The sequence below is a fragment of the Schistocerca cancellata genome, chromosome 4 (assembly GCF_023864275.1).
Source record: "Schistocerca cancellata isolate TAMUIC-IGC-003103 chromosome 4, iqSchCanc2.1, whole genome shotgun sequence".
Lineage (NCBI taxonomy): Eukaryota > Metazoa > Arthropoda > Insecta > Orthoptera > Acrididae > Schistocerca > Schistocerca cancellata.
In genome coordinates, this window is record NC_064629.1 from 479778709 (window position 1) to 479799883 (window position 21175).

Consider the following 21175-nt stretch of genomic DNA (forward strand, 5'->3'; position numbering starts at 1 on the left):
TACTTCAATTTCCAGGGGTGTATGTTCAAAATTTTATCATTCTTATTACAAAGCACACGCTGCTTGCGCGATTTAGATGCTCGGTATCTCAGATGTGATACCGTTAGGATTTTAAATATCATCAGTTTTTTATATTGTCGAATGCTTTCAGACTAACACTAAAAGCTAGGAGAATGACGTTTAATGTCTGCATTTTCCGCTTAATTAACATTTCAGTACTTTGTGTCAGACAACATGCGATAAAACTAAAGTCAGAACTTCTGTATGGTGACAGTTTTCTTTGCGATAAAAAAGTCTTCCTAGTCAACACGGTGTGTTTCCGGTTGTGGATAAAAACTGAGTGCCTTTATAAACGCTTCGATGTGAGAAATTAAATTAAATTAGTATGTTTATAGCTTCGTAGGCTTCATTTGTGCTAAAATAGGATTTAATTGTTGAATATAGCTTCCCCTCTACTTACGAAACCAGATGCAGATAACACGGCGGATTTTAAAAAAGAAATACTATGCATAGTGTCAGACTTTGGTGAATGTGTGCCTCCTTGCTTTCAGAGCACCGTGAGACGAAAACTGAAGTGCATGCTTGACAGCCAGTAAGTTTTATAAGAGGTGAAGCTAAGTGGCCCTCAGAGCCTCTTAACCAAGGACCTAAGATCCTCTATTCGGAGAAATTCACTAACAAGGGTAATGGAGAGAAGCCGAACTTCGGTAAGCATTTCACTGAAGGGGAATAAGAGTGCGAAAGAGGTGGTAGAGCCTTAATGAGAAGCTAACAACTACTCCAGTTTCAGGTGGAACTATCTAATTCAATTCATCTAGAACCTCTTTCATAAGTTCACTCACTACTCAGTGTAGCAGTCCTTCCACTGTTGTATATTCCAACAGCAATAACTTAATAACAAAGACACTACGTTGTTCTCAATAATTGGCGGATGAAGGCAAGGAACTTCAGAATGTTTGATCCTTAATTATATATTCCCGTGGACATAATGTCACTGACCATTTTCGGTGGATTGTGAGTCAGTGCCGGAACAGTGTCTCTCGACATCCAGTGTAACCAATATCAATATCTTAAATGGCTGAATTAGAAGTAGGACAGTAAGACTACTGTTAAAAATGAATCACTTGTAGATGCATACGGTAGTAAATTTCTGTTCTATCATATATGGAATTACAACTTAACCCTAACTACACTGAAGTAACAAAGAAACTGGTATTGGCATGTTTATTGAAATATGGAGATATGTAAACAGTCAGAAACGGCGCTGCAATCAGCAACGCCTCTGAAAGACAACAAGTGTCTGGCGCAGTTGTTAGATCGGTTACTTCTGTTAGAATGGCAAGTTATCAAAATTTAAGTGAGTTTGAACATGGCGTTATAGTCGGCGCACGAGCGATGGGACACTTCAACTCCGACGTAGTGGTAAAGTGGGGATTTTCCCGTACGACCATTTCGTGAGTGTACCGTGAATATCTGGAATTCGGTAAAACATCAAATCTCTGGCATCGCTGTGACCGGGAAAAGATCCTGCAAGAACGGCACCCACGACGACTGAAGAAAATCGTTAACGTCACAGAAGTGCAACCCTTCCCCATGTTTCTTCAGATTTCTATGCTGGGTCGTAAACAAGAGTCAGAGCGCGAGCTATTCAACGAAACATCATCGATATGGGCTTTCGGAGCCGAAGGCCCACTCGTGTACCCTTGATGACCGCACGACACGGAGCTTTACGCCTCGCCTTGGCCCATCAACACCAACATTGGATGGTTGATATCTGGAAACATGTTGACTGGTCAGACAAGTATCGTTTCACATTGTATTGAGCGGATGGATGTGTACGGGTACAGAGACAACCTCATGAATCCATGAACTCTGAATATCAGCAGGGGACTGTTCAAGCTGGTGGAGGCTCTGTAATGGTGTGGGTCGCGTGCAGTGTGATATGGGATCCCTGATACGTCTAGATACGACTGTGACAGGTGACACGTACGTAAGCATAATGTTAGATTACTTGCATCCATTCATGTCCATTGTGCATTTCGACGGACTTGGACAAATCGAGCATGACAATATGACACCCCACTCGTGCATAATTGCTACAGAGTGTCTCCAGGAACACTCTTCTCAGTTTAAACACTTCCGCCGGCCACCAAACTCCCCAGACATGAACATTGTTGAGCGTATCTGGGATGTCGTACAACATGCTGTTCAGAAGAGATCTCCACCCCATCGTACTCTTACGGATTTATGGACAGCCCTGCATGATTCATGGTGTCATTCCCTCCTGCAGTACTTCAGATATTAGTCGAGTCCTTGCCACGTCATGTTGGGGCACATCTGCGTGCTCGCGGGACCATACAACGATATTTGGTAGGTGTACTAGTTTGTGTGGCTATTCAGTGTATTGTAATACACAAGAGATAACTGTGACAATGAAGTTAAAGTATGATTGGATATGGCACGATGCAATGTGCATCTCTGTAAAGACTGTGTATGAAAAACCCTATCACAATTGCTTTTTAAGAGATGGTGCTCACGAACATTGATAAAAACATACATTGTGCAAATAAAAAATTAACAATAAAATCAGAGTAAGGTGAGATATAGAATCATGGAAAAAAAATTAGCTAACCAGAGATCAGAAATGAACTATCGCGTAACAAATATGTCAAGGACTCGGAGGTTTCTGAATCTATCCTAGCTTACTCTAGCTGTTATCTTACAGCTAAAAAGGTAGTTCTTTAATTATATCATTTTAAATGCTTAGACTGAACAGTCAAAACCAAGCAAACAGAATCTGACTGTGTACGACGGGTGAGAGTTTTCTGTGATTATTACTGCTTGAAGTTTGGCAAATACATCATCTACATAAAACGTGATTAATTACTTACAGTTTTAAACTTCTCTACAGAAATAACACTACAGTGTGGTAGTCGATAAGAAGTACCGGAATGAGGATCTTTCATAAGAAGAGATCTATAAGTCCCAAGTTGACGGTGGTGGCGTAATGGTAAGGCATTCGACTGTCATACGGGAGGACGGAAATTCGCATCCTGCCTGGCGGGTGAAATTTAGGATTCCCGTGACTTCTCTAATTTGCTTAAAGCTTATTTCAGGGTGGTTCATTTGCACGGGCACTATAGATTTCCTCCCCAATCTGTCTCCCACCAAAATTTATCGTCTATCGCTAAACATTTCGTCGTCGGAGGGACGTTAAATTGCAGGGACGTTAAACCTTATCTTCCATCATAACTATAATCTCTGCGTTAATTTTTTCTACTAACGTGAATGAATTTTTGCCCTTTCCGGCACATCAACAGTGACCTAGGAAACACATAAAAAAGGAAGACACACCTTCTCAAATCATTGTAAGGAGCTTGTCACCGTTACAAGATCTTTAAAGCAGCATAGATAATGCGTTGCGTAGCGAGAGGTAATCAAATACAAGAGGAGTTCAATAAACAGCGCAACCAATTTCTTTTTCATTTTTCTAGGCCAGTTTCTGTTGAAAGAGTTCAAAACTCGTTGTGGAACGAGCGCTTGTAGTTTCATGATATTTCGATATGTGGAGGCGTTATACGAAGCCTTCTAACTGATGTCTGTAATGGTGGTGCATTCCAAGCAGAGAGTATCTTTTGGCTTAAAACCAGAGCATCACAGATACTAACAGGCGCTTGCAGAATGTCTACGGACGCTTGGCAGTGAACGAAAGCACAGTGAGTCATTGGTCGAGGCATCTGTCATGAAGGCAACAAGGTCCAACAAACATATCCCACTTTTTGTGGCCGGCCGCGGTAGCCAATCGGTTCTAGGCGCTTCAGTCTGGAACTGCGCCCCTGCTACGGTCGCAGGTTCGAATTCTGCCTCGGGAATGGATGTGCGTGATGTCCTTCGGTTAGTTAGGTTTAAGTAGTTCTACGTTCTAGGGGACTGATGACCTCAGATGTTAAGTCCCAAAGTGCTCAGAGCCATTTGAACCACTTCTTGTGTGGCGGCCGCGCAAACACAGCTTTGTGACTCCTCTAGTGTTGGAATTTGCGGGCACTGTCATACGAGGTGATAGACGGATCGGAATCAAAGCACTTGCTGCTCGACTGGAGGTCTCTGTTAGTACTGTTGACACACTTGTCCACCTACTGGGGCACTCAAAGGTGTATGCCAGTTGGATTCCCCCCTCGCTAACGGGCGGCCATAAAGAGTAATGAAGGCTATCTATGCGGAATTCCGTGCACGTGTTTCACTACCTGTGTCATGTGTCGTCGTCACAGGTGATGAAACAAGGTCTTATAAACAAAACGGCAATCCATGGAGTGGTGCCACATCACCTCCCCTCCAAAGAATATAAAGCCGCACACTCAGCGGGTAGCTTCATGGCGACTGCCTTCTGGAACTCTGAGTGGGTTATTCTATTTGATGGCCTTCCACATGTTGCCACGATCAACTCTAAAGCGTATTGTGCTACCCTCAGGAAACTTCAGTGTGTTCGTCGCCACAAACATGCAAACGATCGTCTCATTCTCCATGACTGAGCAAGGCTTCACACGCATCCGAGAGGAGCTCACAAAACTTCATTCGACTGTTCTTCCTCATCCAACCTACAACTTCGATCTTGCATCCTCCGAATGGCATCTGTTTGACTCAATGAAGGATGCACTCATCGGGAAGCAGTACATGAGTGGTGGGGAGGTTACTTACACAATAAGACGTTGACATCGACATCTACCCGTGTAGTGGTACCATGCGGGCAATAGTCTCTACCAGTAAGGTGGCGTAAGGCCTCCGCATTGAAACAGATTATGTTGAACAATAGGGTTTATAGCCAGAAGAGTGGGAATAATATGGTTTATTGGAATTCTGAATGAAAACCACCCTCCTTTAAAAAAAAAGCGTTGCTTTACTTACTGAACTTCCCCCGTATAATGATGAGGATAATATAAACAGCTACTATTGATCAAGCAATCTTCTAGTTGTCTCTTCTCTTTATACAAAAAAAAAAAATCAGATAGGTGCTATCGAATGAAAGAACTGGCATCTATTTACACACCGTGTAAGTGCGATGACAAGATGATACAACTATCGTCCGGATACAGAGATGTCGTTAATATTAACGAAATCCTGTCTTTTTTATATCGCTCATACTGTTCAATAACGAAACTGAAGTGCTATCACGATTTTAGAACTAGTCTTGTTAACAGGGCTTTCAAAAGTAATCGTGTAGTGTTAGTTCATTTCACGTGGAAAAATGTGAAAACTGTGACAGCAGATAATTCATTGTTACCGACAGTTACCTCCAACAGAAAACGCAATTCATAAAGGTGTAAAACGAAGTTAATCCTATGATTGGCCACATAATGAAGTCTACACATTTGTTGATGGAGTAATACAGGTGATACGTTTTAAAGGTGAAACCCCAGAAAAAAACATCCAGAAAGTTTACAGTAATAATTGGGAAAATAATCGGTACAAGGCTTGTGGAAAAGTGGGTGACGTGATAAAATAAGAAGAAAGAGTATTGTATAATTCTAATCGAACGAGCTGGAACAGTAGTTACAGCAATGGACTGCCATTTAGCGGAAGTGTGGTTGAAACATCCATTAAGTCTTTTTGATTAGGGTTGCCATTTGGTTTCTCTATATAAAGTAAAGGAAATGCTAATGCGGTTCATTTGAATAATTCGTTGTAGAGTTTTCTCTATATTCGTTTAATATCCAGGCTTTGCACTGTCTTTAGAATCCGTTTCTTTCCTTTACATTTTACGTTAAGCAAACACTGTTACAACATCTTATGGAACATCGGTTCCGTACTTGTTGAGAGCTTAAGAAAAGGGAATGCCAAAGGATATTTCGCATTAATATATGTACCGTTTCGTACAGGAAACTGCTCATTACGTGCACAGAATTATATTGCAGATGAGGTGTGGTTTAGTGTTTCGCGAGAAAATCCTTTTGATCTTTCAGATACTGTAGATCGAGTCAGAGAGTCTTGGAATGCAAACGTAGTGATGGGCAAACATCTGTTAGGCGCACTACAAATGTACTGGCGTGGACATGTTGGGAATGTGGGCCTCACGGGGAGCGTGCAAGGGATAAGTCCCTGCAGGCGCAATAACCTCTGTGCCCTCGGCGGCTCAGACGGCTAGAACGTCTGCCATGTAAGCAGGAAATCCCTGGATCGAGTCCAGGTCGGGGTACACATTTTCAGCATGTCCCCAATGATGTATATCAAGGCCTGTTTGCAGCTAGGGTGTCGATTTAATTATCATTTAATTGAAAATGTAGTTCATTTCATTTACAGCCTCAGAAAAAGAGGAAGAGAATGTTACACACGTCTCTGGATAACTGGCTGAAAACGTTGCAAGACCTGGACCGAGAAAAACAGACGACAGTTTTCAGCAGGCTATTTCTGCTGTAGTGGGAAAAACTAAGCAATCTGAATGATAAAAGTTGAAGTAAATACCTAGTTTTTTCCAATTAAGCATACTATGAGTTCATTCTAGGAACACAACTAAGAGATTAACGGTTATTTCGGTCCCATGAAGAGATTAAAGAAATCGCAGTTGGGTATTTTGCAGACTTTCAAGAGTTACAGTTGAGGAATGGAATCTGCCTACAGGGAAAATGTTGAATAAGTATATTGACGTAATAGATGTTTAAGTCGGAAACAAGGCACTTTTTCGAGTGGATCACTTTTTTCTGAAAGGCAGACACCTTTTCGTCATACTCTCTAACACACGTTCGTGACGATAAATGCAGAAAATATTAAAATAGTTACTTGGTAACGCGCATAGTAGTAAGCGATATTACGTGCAGTAACTAGACCAAAATAAACATGCTACTTATTTAAGCTCGAAAAAAGATAATTTTAAGAAAAAGGAAATACATTACGTAAGTCAAGTTGTAACTTCTTTTCTAAATGAAACGATTTTGGGATATATAGTAAGCAGCAGCTTGGAGAGAGTCTATGAACATTTTTGGCGGTCAGTAAATAGCGATAAGTTGCACGGAGTAAATATCTGCACTACTGGTCATTACAATTCCTACACAACGAAGATGATGTGCTACAGACGCGAAATTTAGCCGACAGGAAGAAGATGCTGTGATATGCAAATGATTAGCTTTTCAGAGCATTCACAGAAGATTAGCGCCGTTGGCGACACCTACAACGTGCTGACGCGATGAAAGTTACCAACTGATTTCTCATACACAAACAGCAGTTGACCGGCATTGCCTAGTGAAACGATGTTTGATGCTTCGTGTAAGGAGGAGAAATGCATACCATCACGTTTCCGACTTTGATAAAGGTCGGATTGTAGCCTATCGCGATTGTGGTTTATCATTTCGCGACATTGCTGCTCGCGTTGGTCGAGATCCAATGACTGTTAGCAGAATATCGAATCGGTGGGTTCTGGAGGGTAATACGGAACACCGTGCTGGATCCCAACGCCCTCGTATCACTAGCAGTCGAGATGATAGGCATCTTATCTGCATGTCTGTAACGGATCGTGCAGATACGTCCCGATCCCTGAGTCAACGGATGGGGACGTTTGCAAGACAACAACCATCTGCACGAAAAGTTCGACGACGTTTTCAGTAGCATGGACTATCAGCTCGCAGACCATGGCTGCGGTTACCCTTGACGCTGCATTAGAAAGAGGAGCGCCTGTGAACTCAACGACGAATTTTTCTGATGAATCTAGGTTCTGTTTACAGCATCATGATGGTCGCATCCGTGTTTGGCGACATCGCGGTGAACGCACATTGGAAGCGTGTTTTCGTCATCGCCAAACTTGCGTATCAAGCAGCGTCATGGTTTGGGGTACCATTGGTTACACGTCTCGGTCACCTCTTGTTCGCATTGACGGCACTTTGAACAGTGGACGTTTCATTTCAGATGTGTTACGACTCGTGGTTCTATCCTTCATTCGATCCCTGCGAAACGCAATATTTCAGCAGGATAATGCACGACCGCATGTTGTAGGTCCTGTAGGGCCTTTCTGGATACAGAAAATGTTCGACTGCTGCTCTGGCCAGCACATTCTCCAGATCTCTCACCAGTTGAAAACGTCTGGTCAATGGTGGTCGAGCAACTAGCTCGTTACAATACGCCAGTCACCACTCCTGATGAACTGTGGTATCGTGTTGAAGCTGCATGGGCAGCTGTACCTGTAGACGCCATCCAAGTTCTGTATGACTCAATGCCCAGGCGTATCTAGGCCGTTATTACAGCCAGAGGTGGTTGTTCTGGGTACTGATTTCGCAGGATCTATGTACCCAAATTGCGTGAAAATTTAATCACATGTCAGTTCTAGTATAATAATTTCTCCAATGAATACCCGCTTATCATCTGCATTTCTTCTTAGTGTAGTAATTTTAAAGACCAGCAGTGTACATAAAAGTGTAATTTACACCACTGTCATACTGTATGATGAGACTATGATCGAATGTGAGATGATCAAAGGAGGAGACGCGTGAATCGTAATACTTCTTTATATCACTGGTATCGAGTACATGATTCACGTTCCATGTCAGCGAACAACGAAAAGGTGTTTAATATATTGCCGAATAGCTAAAGTAGAACACCATACGTCAAAAAGCATGTCATAACTGTAGCTGACTAAGACCATCAGCGATCGAAACTATTTATGAATAGTTGGTCTCTCGTGATAACGGCTGTGTAGTTCATAAACGTTTTAAACAAGTTTTTGGTGACTCTAGCAGGTGACGATGAATCCCATGAAAAGTGCACTAACGAAGGAGAAAAGCAGTTGTTTTTACACACGGATATATCGATGAATCAAATAAAGGTAAGACAACATGTATACGTATTTTAAATCGTAACGTAGACTGCCAAGATAAATCGGATTCCGGAAATGATGAGCTCCACAATCAGTTCTGCAAACGTCGAATCATTTCCTGAAATCCGCCCAAAAACAACAGCGGGTACTGTGCATAATGAAAATAATAAACACGTTTCACCAACAGATGACGCATGTACATCTCTCCAGTATGGTACCTGAGAATTACGGTAGAAGACAAGCATTCCGTTACATATTTAGAAAGTAAACTATACACAAATAGTGAACTACTGATTACTTATCATTAGGATAGCCTCCCTATTGCATCTACACTTATTTCACTACTCTGCAATCTATATTTAAGGAACTGGCAGAGATAAACTTCAAAATAGTAGCAGATGTGGCTGCATTCAGTATTGCAAATGTGAACGATGCTAAAAACTGTTGTTATAACAAATATGAACGCTTCACACAGATTTGCAGCACTGCACACGACTTTATAATATCGGAATCGATATTTTCTGCAATAAAAAACTGCATTTATTGGAAGTTTTAGAACCCGATGGTTTCTGTTCGAATATCACTGTCGAATGGTGATCTATCGCGGATACGTTCGAAAGGGGACCCAAAAATCTACAAATATTCTGAAGTAAATTTAAATTACCTTTATATTGTAAGAGTCGGCCGAAAGAAAAAAAACCTATCAGACATTTATCAGATTCTTGGAAGGCATCTGATTACAGTCAAAATTAATGTTTGCATCCTAACTAGTATCCTTATACCAAGGCAGCACACAGTGGGTTGATTTTGGCGGCTTAAGACCTGCTGCAGGTCTCATAACACCTACAGGGTAACAACTGAAACCAATGTGATTCCTGACAGTCAGAAATAGCGTCGACGACTTCCAAACATCAGTCTGTGCATTCGTTAATTGCTAATATTTGTTTGTTTTAGTTTTCATGCCTAAGTTATTTCCAAAGTTTGAAACCTGAACAAAGTTTTACATGGTTATTTTTTTGCAAATTATTACTATTATTTTCAAAATCCTATCGTACTTATATTCAAACGTTGTTTGTGGAATTATCAGCTACCAAGTAAAATATATACAATAGTACTTTCAGATAAAGTCACACATTTTCCGGGTCACAGAAAACGATTTGACGCTTGTACAAATAGCCCATGGGCTCCGTAACTCACCGATATTTCCGTTTGAAGCCTTTTAATTTATGTACTTAATATATTTGAATATCTATCTCTTATCTCGAAATAATTATGGTGCTACACCGGAACATGTTTAAAAGTGTCTTACATTATATCACGTAAGACTTAAATTACGTGTTTCTCTCCTCAGATCTTGATATGTCAGTTACTGCCTAAAGTAGTCTGTTTATGATTACTTTTATCGTTGCCGGAAATAAAATTCCTTTTATATATGTCGTTTTCGTAACGCATCTTTGAGAAATAAATACGAAGCAGTCTTGACGAGAGACGTTTTAGCTGCTGCAAAATGTATAAGTGGCAGTGAAATGAAAACGAGGCAGATGGGAAAAAAATTAACTGGACCTACTGTACAGAAACTGGTCGGACTATATCATGTTCTATGTACAGCTACTATATCATGTTCTATGTTCAGCTACCATATATTTTGTAAATATTTCCTATATAAATTTGTTTTGATTATTTTGATGAATGTAAATGTCAGACAGGTATGTAAGCATGGAAAAATTTAATTATCTTTGACCAATGTGTTTTTATCTATGTTATATAAGTATTTAACAGCCTATGGACTTTCAGTGCTCTGTGTGATCAGAAGTATCCGGATACATGGCTGAAAATGACTTACAAGTTCGTGGTGCCCTGCATCGGTAATGCTGAAATTGAACACGGTGTTGGCCCACCCTTATCCTTGATAACGGCTTCCACTCCCGCTGGCATATGTTCAGTAAGGTGCTTGGAAGGATTATTGGGGAATGGCAGCCCATGCTTCACGGAGTGCTGCACTGAGAAGAGGTATCGGTGTCAGTGGGTGATGATTGACTCGAAGTCGGCGTCCCAAAACATCCAAAAGGTGTTCTATAGGGCTAAGGTCAGGACTCTGTGTAGGCCAGTCCATTAGAGGGATGTTATTGTCGTGTAACCAGTCCGCCACAGGCTGTTCATTATGAACAGGTGCTCCATTGTGTTTAAAGGTGCAATCGCCATCCCCGAGTTGCTGTTCAACAGTGGGGAACAAAAATGTGCTTAAAACATCAATTTAGGCCTGTGCTGTGATAGTGCAAAGCAAAACAACAAGAGATGCAGGCCCCCTCCATGAAAAACACGATCACACCATAACACCACAGCCTCCAAATTTTACTGTTGATACTATACACGCTAGCAGATGACGTTCACTGGGCATTCGCCATTCCCACACTCTACCATCGGATCGCCACATTGTGTACTGTCATTCGCCACTCCACACAACGTTTTTCCAATGTTCAGTCGTACAATGTTTATGCTCCTTACACCAAGCGAGGCGTCGTTTGGCACTTACCGCGGTGAGGTGTGGCTTATGAGCAGCAGCTCGACCATGAAATCCAAGTTTTCTCACCTCCCACGTAATTGTCATAGTACTTGCAGTGGATCCTGATGCAACTTGAAATCACTGTGTGAAGGTCTGGATAGGTGACTGCCTACTACACATTACTTCCCTCTTCATCTGTCGGTCGTCTCTGTCAGTCAACGGACGAGGTGGGCCTGTACGCTTTTGTGCTGTACGTGCCCTTCAAGTTTTTCACTTCACTATCACATCGGAAACAGTGGACCTAGGGATGTTTAGGAGTGTGGAAATCTCGCGACACAAGTGACACCCAATCATTTCACCACGTTCCATGTCCGTGAGCTCCGCGGTGTGCCGCATTCTGCTCTCTTACGATGTCTAATGACTACTGAGATCGCTGATATGGAGTATCTGGCAGTGGGTGGCAGCACAATGCACCTAATATGAAAAACGTATGGTTTTGGAGGTGTCCGGATACTTTCGATCACATAGTGTAGGTAAAGTAAGTTAGTTGCTGTACAATAGTTTGCTGAGAAAAGTTTTGTATGGCCCCGTACAGTCAAGATGGGTGAGTATTGGTGATTCTGTCTAAATAACAATGCTCAAAGCTATCGTTCTATAATGTTGAACGACGAAAGTGTTATTTAAAATTTGTGAAATGATTTCAAGAATATATCAACAGTGTGAAAACTGTACAATGTTCGTCTTTTGATTATAATTGATACAACAAGATAAAACCTGTGACTCAAATATTTTGTCAATATTCTACAGGAAAGAGAGGCAGAAGGCCCCCATACATGAACCACGAGAAACAACGAAGAAGAATTTTACTAGCTAGTTGCTAATTATTTTTATCAGTCAACATTTCTGAACTTTCCACCCAGTTACTCAGTGCGCTGCTACGAAGGACACCCCCAAAACCAACGTTTTTAATATGAGGTGCATTGTACTGCCATCTAATGCCAGGTTCTCCATATCAGCGACCTCAGTAATCATTAGACATCGTGAGAGAGCAGAAGGGGGCTCTCCACAAAACCCACGGACTTCGGACGTGGTCAGGTGATTAGGTGTCACTTGTGTCATACGTCTATACGTGAAATTTCCACACTACTAAACATCCATAGGTCGACTTTTTCCGACGTGACAGCGAAGTGGAAACTTCAAGGAACACATATAGCACAAACGCGTACAGGCCCACCTCGTCTGTTGACTGAGAGAAATCGCCTACAGTTGAAGAGGGTCGTAATGTGTAATAGGCAGACATCTACCCAGACCATCACACATGAATTACAAACTGCATTAGGATCCACTTCAAGTACTATGACAGATAGGCCGGAGGTGAGAAAAATTTGATTTCATGGTTTAGCGGCTGCTCATAAGCCACACACATCACGCCGGTAAATGCCAAACGACGCTATGCTTGGTTAAGGATCGTAAACATGGGCATATTGAACAGTGGCAAACGTTGTGTGGAGTGACTAATGACAGTACATAATTTGGCGATCCGATGGCACGGTGTGGGTATGGCGAATGCCCGGTGAACGTCACCTGCCAGCGATTGTAGTGCCAACAGTAAAATTCGTAGTCGGTGGTGTTATAGTGTGGTCGTGTTTTTCATGGAAGGGGCTTGCACCAGTTGTTGTTTTGTGTGGCACTATCACAGCTCAGGCCTACATTGATGTTTTAAGCAGTTTCTTGCTTCCAACTGTTGAAGAGCAATTCGGGGATGGCGACTGCATCTTTCAACATGAGCAAGCACCGGTTCATAATGAACGGCCTGTAGCGGAGTGGTTACACGACAATAACATCCCTGTAATGGACTGATCTGGACAGAGTCCTGACCTGAATCCTATCGAACACCTTTGGGATGTTTTGGAACGCCGTCGTCGTGCCAGTCCTCTTCGAGCGACATCGATACCTCTCCTCAGTGCAACACTCCGTGAAGAACGAGCTGCCATTCGCCAGGAAACCTTCCAGCACCTGATTGAACGTTTGCCTGCGAGAGTGGACGCTGTCATCAAGACTAAGGGTGATCCAACACCATATTGAATTCCCACCTTACCGATGGAGCGTGTCACGAACTTGTAAGTCATTTTGAGCCTGGTGTCAGAAAACGTATTATGAAATAGTGTATCTTCTTGAAAATTTGCAGTGACCGATTTAATTAATCAATTTGATTCAGTAATTATAGGTTGGGAAGTCAGATTACTGAATCATTATTGTTTTTAGGTGTATACTTCTTTGTCCAAAGTAAATCGACGGCACCAATGTCTTTCTTCAGGGCTCCCCAACTATGGGAATCTCGTGGGGAGAGATAGGGCTATGCGTAAATGCTTCCCACCAAAACGCCGGCAGCGTAGTCGAAACAGTGGTGGCAATATGTGGGCCGGCGCCATCGATTTGCTTCGGACGAAGAGATGCGTCCTGGGTACAATCACTGTTCCGTAGGCAACCGCAAAAAATTTTCCATGAAAATCTCACAGTTGAACAACTGTATTAACAGTTATGGTAATTACATTTGAAATAATGAAAAGTCTAATTACTCTCTTTCCATCTGCGTCTTCTTCATTTTCTACCCCTTGTACAGTGTAGACTACTTCACACTGTTACTGAAACTCAATTTATAATCACATTTTTACTGTAAAACCTATTTTTAAATTTCGTTTTTATTTGGTGCCCATCACATCAGAATTTAATAATTTAATTTCTGGTACCTCTTGATTGGGCACTCTCTTGTTTACACGAGCAATTCCAATGTTGAACTTTAACGTCTCTTAAACTCTCATGAGCTGAGCAGACATAACAGATGAGGACTCACCATTCCTCATGATGCGACACTGCGCCTCCGGGGAGCCTGAGTAGCTGTAGCGAGACGTGACAGCTTCACGTCGAGACAGCGTCTCCGGCGGGACGTGCACAAACGGGCACCATGAGAAGAACTGTTTGAAGCCCCGACGGAATCTGCAACAGGAGACAGCACAGTAGATGATGAAGTCTTGCAAGACACAGTCTGCTCTATGAAAGATTCACGTTCACTGCCAACCTGTAAATCGATTCGTAACCAAAAAGTAGAATTAATCATTAGACCACTTGGAATTTTATGGGGGTCATGTGCCATTCTTGTTACGAATGAGGTATTGTGGATTGGAAATTCATTACATTAGGAACATTCCGAACGAGGTCGCTCTGTGTACAAGACGAATTACTCGTATCAGCGAGCAGCCGGATTCGTACCTCGTCAGACCATACTGCTTTGTCTTTAATTCTTTATAACGTCAGGGTCACATGGTGTGGTCAGTCACGACACAAAAGCTTTTCACGGAGGCCCAGTAACAGTTACTAGTAAGTCGCTGTGTATAAGACAGACTATTCGTATCAGCGAGTAGCCTTTTGAGCCAATGCTGCTTTGCGTTCATTTCATTATAGCGTCACTATCACATAGTCTAGCCAATCATGATACAACAATTTGTTACAGAAGACCATCACAGTATCAGTCCCTAGAAAGGAGCTTCTAACGGTGACGACAGAGGACTTCGGCGAAAGCTCGACTATTTACTTAAACTTGAAAGGCAAGAGGACATAGAGTATTTTATAGTGATTTCGTCATGACAAATTTTCTCCTACATAATTATATAGGTTTTCCACAGTTTTCCTAAATCACTTGAATCGGAATCTTGATATGACACCGCGTCCAGTCCACCCAACGTCCGATTTCGGTAGTGTTCTGTCCGGAATGACCTCTCATAAATAGCAAAAGGATACCATCAGTTCGTTTCCTGCAACATGACCTATTTTTTTCACTTGTGCGACATATTGGTTGCACCCTTTGCGGTTCTGCCATGGTAGTTTACTCTGAAAAGACAGCGCTAAACTTCAGGAAGAGAGGTCGACCAAGTTATTTCTTTCATGTCACTTATCATAGTGGATATTTTTTTCCTTCATCCTGTATTTCATGATTGAATGTCGTTGGGTAATTGCGTGGATAGTTGAAAAGAGAAAACGTAGAAGGTGACGAAGAATGGCAGGGGTCCTGACAAGGATATAAAAGCGTTTCTTCGAGACACTTTTCAACAAGAGGAACTGTTCGCCGGCTAATGTAGTTTCAGACACTGTCATATATTGACGACATGATGATTTGTACGTTGTTACGCTTACGGCTATTTGGAGCCATCAAGAACACTCCAAGGTAGGAAATCAGAGACACAAAGCAGAGAGCACACAAAAGTGGTAGCGTTCAGGTTATCGGAGATAAATAGTAACAGTAGAGCCGTGAAAATTGCAGACGCTCTGTGCAACTGTCCCAGGGTAGAATTTTCACTTCGGAGAATGGACTGGTAATTCCATCCACCGCCTAGACGCGGTCGTATGGCGTCACTGTGGAAGATGGCCACGAAAAAGCACGTCTTAGCAGAGGCAGCAAGCTTGATATTTGCCCCTGATAACTGCAACATCAGCTGGTTTACACAGGTTACAATGCTACTACAACAGCCGCCACCCAAAGAAGGGCGGAGGACGGGGCCAAGTGACGTAAAACACTGTTGTTGCTGGCCATGCTAGGAGTGGCAGTTACTTTTAGCTTTCAGTTGAACGCTGTTGATACCAAACTTGGAGTTTGTTAATGGAAAATCCAGAAGCATCCCTACATGCCGGGCAGGAGTAGCGGAGGAATCTAAATGTGGTTAACCAGAGGCGCCATGGTGGTGCAGAATGACTCACCAGATTGGCCGGACTGATGGATTGATGGGTCGACTGTAAGAAGGGAGAAATGACGCGCCACCACGATTGTTTAAAAACTCAAGTTTTAGTATTTAGAGAGAGTTCTCATTCAGATCACTGGGGCGCCGACTCCGTGTCACTCATAGGTATCCTCGGTAAGCTCCGACATATCTGTTTTACTGACTTGGAGTGCTGCTCTCAGGCTTGTACTTAACGTGCAGCTAGTGTTCGTTACTTGTGTTAGCGCTCGCCCCCGTGGCTTCAGACACTGACTTCTGTTGTGCAACCGACTCCTTTGCTTTTTCTAATGTTTGGAACTAGCCTTCATTGTAGTAACTTGACTGATAACAAATAAATAGTGATAATCAGACCCGTGATTTCCGTGACTCTCCTGCTGCGAGCATCCTATCGAGTCCCAGAATCTGCATCTCTTGTAGGTGCCCTGTGACCGTGGTTGGCACTGATCCAAATCATCAACGTGCTTTCACTGGGAATTCGTGTTTCTGCATTTACTCCTCACAGCTCGGAAATTTCAGGCTGACCTTAAACCCCCTATGTTCCCTGTATCCTGTGTCAGGACATGACAAAACGTCAGTCCATGACGAGGATGGAAAGGTTAGGCAAGAGATCAGAAGCGTAGAGCAGTTGAAACTTAGCGAAGAGCTGGTTGAACATTTCAAACACAATGAATTTTTTCGCTAGCGGTGATCGTTTTGAGACATTCTTTCGATGGACTCGATAAGCGGAGAGACATACTTTGTGGAAAACTGTCATTTGGTTTTGAGAGGAAGATTTCAGGATGTGTTAATTTTGGGATTTTTTCGTTATTAGTTGCTTTTGTTTTAGTCTAACTATGATAAGGGAGTGTTTGGTGATGTGTATTCCACTTTTGACGGTATTTTGGAATGCCCCGTGAGGGGCAGTGCGGTAACCATTCATTAAAACAGCAGTCACTTATAAACATTCTAGTAGTAGATTATTATCGAGATCTCTCATTGCAACTTCTGGTAAATTAATCAACATTGCATCTGTAAACTCTTAAGCTGATTTCCTTCTGGTGTGATCTCTTTATTCCTTGTTAAGGATTTCCCTGTTGGTGCTAGAAAATGATGTGCACTGATGATTCATATTCTACTAGTCGTTGTTACGCTGCAATGCATGGAGCTCGGAATTTCGAAAAGAATGAATACCTATAAGCTGGAAGTACTTCGGCATAAAAGTGACTTTCGTAACTTTTAAGGTTTCTAGGGATTCCATGTTTCCCTGTAGGCAGTGCTCAGTTCCCACTCTGCCGGTTTTTATATTTGACGAATGCAAGAGACTAAGACTCCTCTACTTTAACTCAAATGGCTGTTCCACTAATTTAAACCATTTCATGTCAGGGGACCACTTTCTACTTATTCTAAATATTTTGTTTTCAATGTGAGACCATGTTGAAAAATTCGTGATTGTTCCAAAGCAAAAATTAAGTAAAAGATGGTCATGGTAAATTACACAGACGTTTCAAAGTTTATGTATAATTGTTCTGAGAATTCCGGAGAATTTCCCCATACCCCAGTTTGTCAGCTGAGTGCCACATAGTAATATTCTTCAGTGCCCAATCACCACGTAACTGAATTATGTGCAATAAATCCGAATGCTGTATGTAGTCCGTTACATCACTTCCACTAAAGATATATTTGTGTGTCGATATCACGTTGCCCGAAATTAATCTATTGTCTAATTGGGTTTTATTTCATCCTAATCACCAATGGAACAGGCAAGGAACATGATTTGAGGGAGCGCAGTGCTGGCAGGAAACTTAGGCAATAGCCTTTCTACAGAAGTGTATTTTCACGGAGAGAATTATGATTATCGTCCATCTATCCTAATATATATTACCGCGCTACAGTAAAAATAATGTTCATGTGAAGCACAGTATTTGTTTCAGGGTTTAAGTGAGAGACGAGTTCTGCTCTGCCTTGTAAAACTGAAGAAGTTTTGGTCTCAAATGATCACGCTACGGACGCGTCATTCGACTCAAAGTTCCGGTTGTCGGATTTTTTTCTAATAAACAGACCTTCGACTCGATAAAGGCTGATCATTAATCTCAAATGGAAACCATAGCTCAAGAACTTAACTCATATCCCTTTCGCTGGTTCCATACTTCCACCTGGTAGTTGACAGAACCGGTAGTACAGTCCGTAAACTACATGTTTGTCGTTGTCTTCTTGATAAGTACCAAATAAGAACGAAACTACAGACAGCTACATATCAAACGCCTGTAATACATTCATATCGCTACTTGATATACTATTGATATCGAGGTAAGGGAAAGAGAAGGGGAGGAGGGGGCATTAATTCATCCCGTGCCCGTGGCATTCGAAAAGCCTCCCAGGTCGGATCAATCCCGAGCTTCCCGACGTAGGGTTTGGTGAGCGCTGCTAGTCGTCTGTAAACGTACGCTCCGTGCCCTCTGCAGTGATCACCGTGCGGCGCGACAAAGGATTGTTACGTGTCACGGGGTGTGGAAATACTGGATTAGTCATCTGGGTTGCGAGTATTGTACAGGTCTATAAAACATAAATGAAAAGGCGAAACAGTTGTTAGCAAACAAGCTCTTTGGTTGCTGTCGTACCCCAGTTATGTTCGCCTTCCCCGCCAATTGGGCCTCGCTCTGTGTGGATTTCTATTTCTGTAGCTGTCCGTGGAAAGCCAACGAATCATCCTTCAGTAGCCATACATAGTCAGAGTGTCGCAAGCAGACCATAGGGAGTATCAGACAGCCACCTAAGAAAGAACGGTTATGGAAGCTAGCCATCCTGATAGTACGAATAAAATCAGTTACGCGTTTCAACTCATGAGAGGAAATGTTTTCTGTAGTACTAAAAGAAATGAAGGGATATTTGAAAAGTAAATGTCGCCGATTTGTGTTCATGAACGTTCTATGCTGCTTACGGGCGCCCCAAAATCTATAACAATGCTACGAAACTTTACCCAGGTAGTTGTAAATTACCAGATCAGAGCAGGTGGCACTACTAATCAACCCGACAAATTTAATATTGAATTTGAGTCGCACAGACAACGCTGCATAGGCAAGAGAGTAATCGCTCTCTGTGGCATAATGGTAATGGCTATCTCTAAAATTAAACAAGAATGACCATCAGAGGGAACCGTTACGTTGCACAGATATCATGAAAAAATTATGGAGACTTGAAGAAGACCGTAACGTCGGATGTGACCTTCAGGTATCTGTCGCTGCTCGAGAATATGTAAAATCAGGCTTCCAGCTATACCACCACGGTGCTAACTAAGTGGCAAGTCTAAGAATTTTTTGGAGCTAGGCGCTGTGTCATAATATATTGAATTAGATACGTGTTGTGTACTCTAACAACCAGTTGTTGGGTGACAACAATGTAAATACTGCAATACGCCGATGGAGAATGGAAGCTCCTACTACTATCGCCGTGTTGTTTTCGCCTTTCTGACAAACGCAGAAAAGCGTCCTAAAAGCGATGCACATAAGTCAGTATCGAATTGTTATATTATTATCAGTAGCCTAAATTGATTGCATGTCCAATAACCTAACCGTTTTTGAACGAGGTGTATCATGGGGACAGTTCACCTTCATAACTGACATAATTGCAGTTAGTTTCTGGCCAAAATGAACCAATGCTGGCAAGCTGTGCTACGAAGACACCAGTCAGAGAACCTCACTGTTGCTGCTACTCAAGGACTACACGCGCTGAATGCTGCACACTCAATCGGCAGCTGAGCCTACCAGTTATTATTCTGTGTCGTGCGCTTTTGGAACATTAGCATTAAGTTACACTATTCTATACTTTAATGACTTCGAGACGTATAGAGATACATTTTGGTAAGCTCTCAAGTGTACAACCAGATATTAGCTTCCTGGAGTACAATACTTCTGTCAAAGTTGTCATCATCATCGTCAGGTGGTTGCAGGAGTCTAAGAGGCTTCGATTTTTGTAAATGGTGACTAAAGTGTCAGTAGGCTAATCGAAATTTGCATCCAGCAATGCGTATGACGTAGTGGATTCATATTTAGGAGAAACGTAATCCAAAAAACCCTCTTGTCATATAGATTCAGATTTTTGTCATTCATCGACGATGGTACATTCAGTTCCACACCGATGCTGCAACTGGCATTACATCCGTGCACATATCGACGGCAACGGGACATGAATTGGTACTCTTTCTTGCTTCCTTCATTTACATTTATTACCGAGGTTAAATTCCTCTTCGAACATCTGTCATGTCACACAGAATTTTATAAAACATAGTCTCCATTTCCATTAGCGCCAATCCAGATCAGGAAGGAATACGAGGAAACTATAGTAATTAGAGTATTTGCAGCGTTTCAAAAAATGAAGCTGCTTACTGCTACTGGGTGACGGATATTATGCAGTTTCCGAGTTCACTAAGTATATTACTCGCATATGGGGTTTTTAAATAAATTAACAACTCCGGTCAACATCTAAATTTGTACTAAGTTTAATCATATTTTGGGATCAGTGGCGATGACAACGATTATAAAAGGATATAGTTTAATAACAATGTAAAAACTGCTAATAAATTTTAGAAAATAGGACCGCCTTTTCTTGCTATGAATGTTTCCTACAGTTAAAAATTTCAGCATTCAGTCATAAATACATTCCCTCAAAATATTTTTTCTAGGAACAAAACTTGATAAACTGTCTATAGGCTGAAAGCGTATGTTGCATTCGTAAGGTAAAGTCACACAATTTTTCAACGTCTGAGTGTGAATGGAATGTTGGAGGCCGACTTTTTGTCTTACGCTCCTCTGTGACGTGACATCCAACCCATTTGTCTGACGCAGTTTGATGAACGAGCTGTGAAGGTCTAATTTAAGAAACAGACAGAAGAAAAATACGTAAGTCTTCATTAGTAATTATCACTCTGTGTGTTCCAAAAGGGGTGTAGGTAGCTAAACATCCATAATAGATAAATTACATTTTATTCATGTCATGTAACTAACTGAAATTTGATGTGCACTTAGATATAATTTATTTTTAGTATCTTAGTATCTTGTATGGCCTCCAATGAAGCTGACCATAAAGACGGTTACAGAAATGTTGGAAGTCCGTCTGTGAGGTAATAGTCGA

The 21175-nt window shown here is 41.9% G+C and overlaps 1 protein-coding gene across 1 annotated transcript in view; it reads right to left on the bottom strand.

Annotated features, from left to right (window-relative positions):
* LOC126184270 (tachykinin-like peptides receptor 99D) overlaps positions 1 to 21175 on the bottom strand; it is a 742646-nt gene that overhangs the window by 199229 nt on the left and 522242 nt on the right. The window contains exon 5 of the mRNA XM_049926644.1: positions 14152 to 14294. Within this exon, the coding sequence (XP_049782601.1) occupies positions 14152 to 14294 (143 nt within the window). The remainder of the gene's footprint in view (positions 1 to 14151; positions 14295 to 21175) is intronic.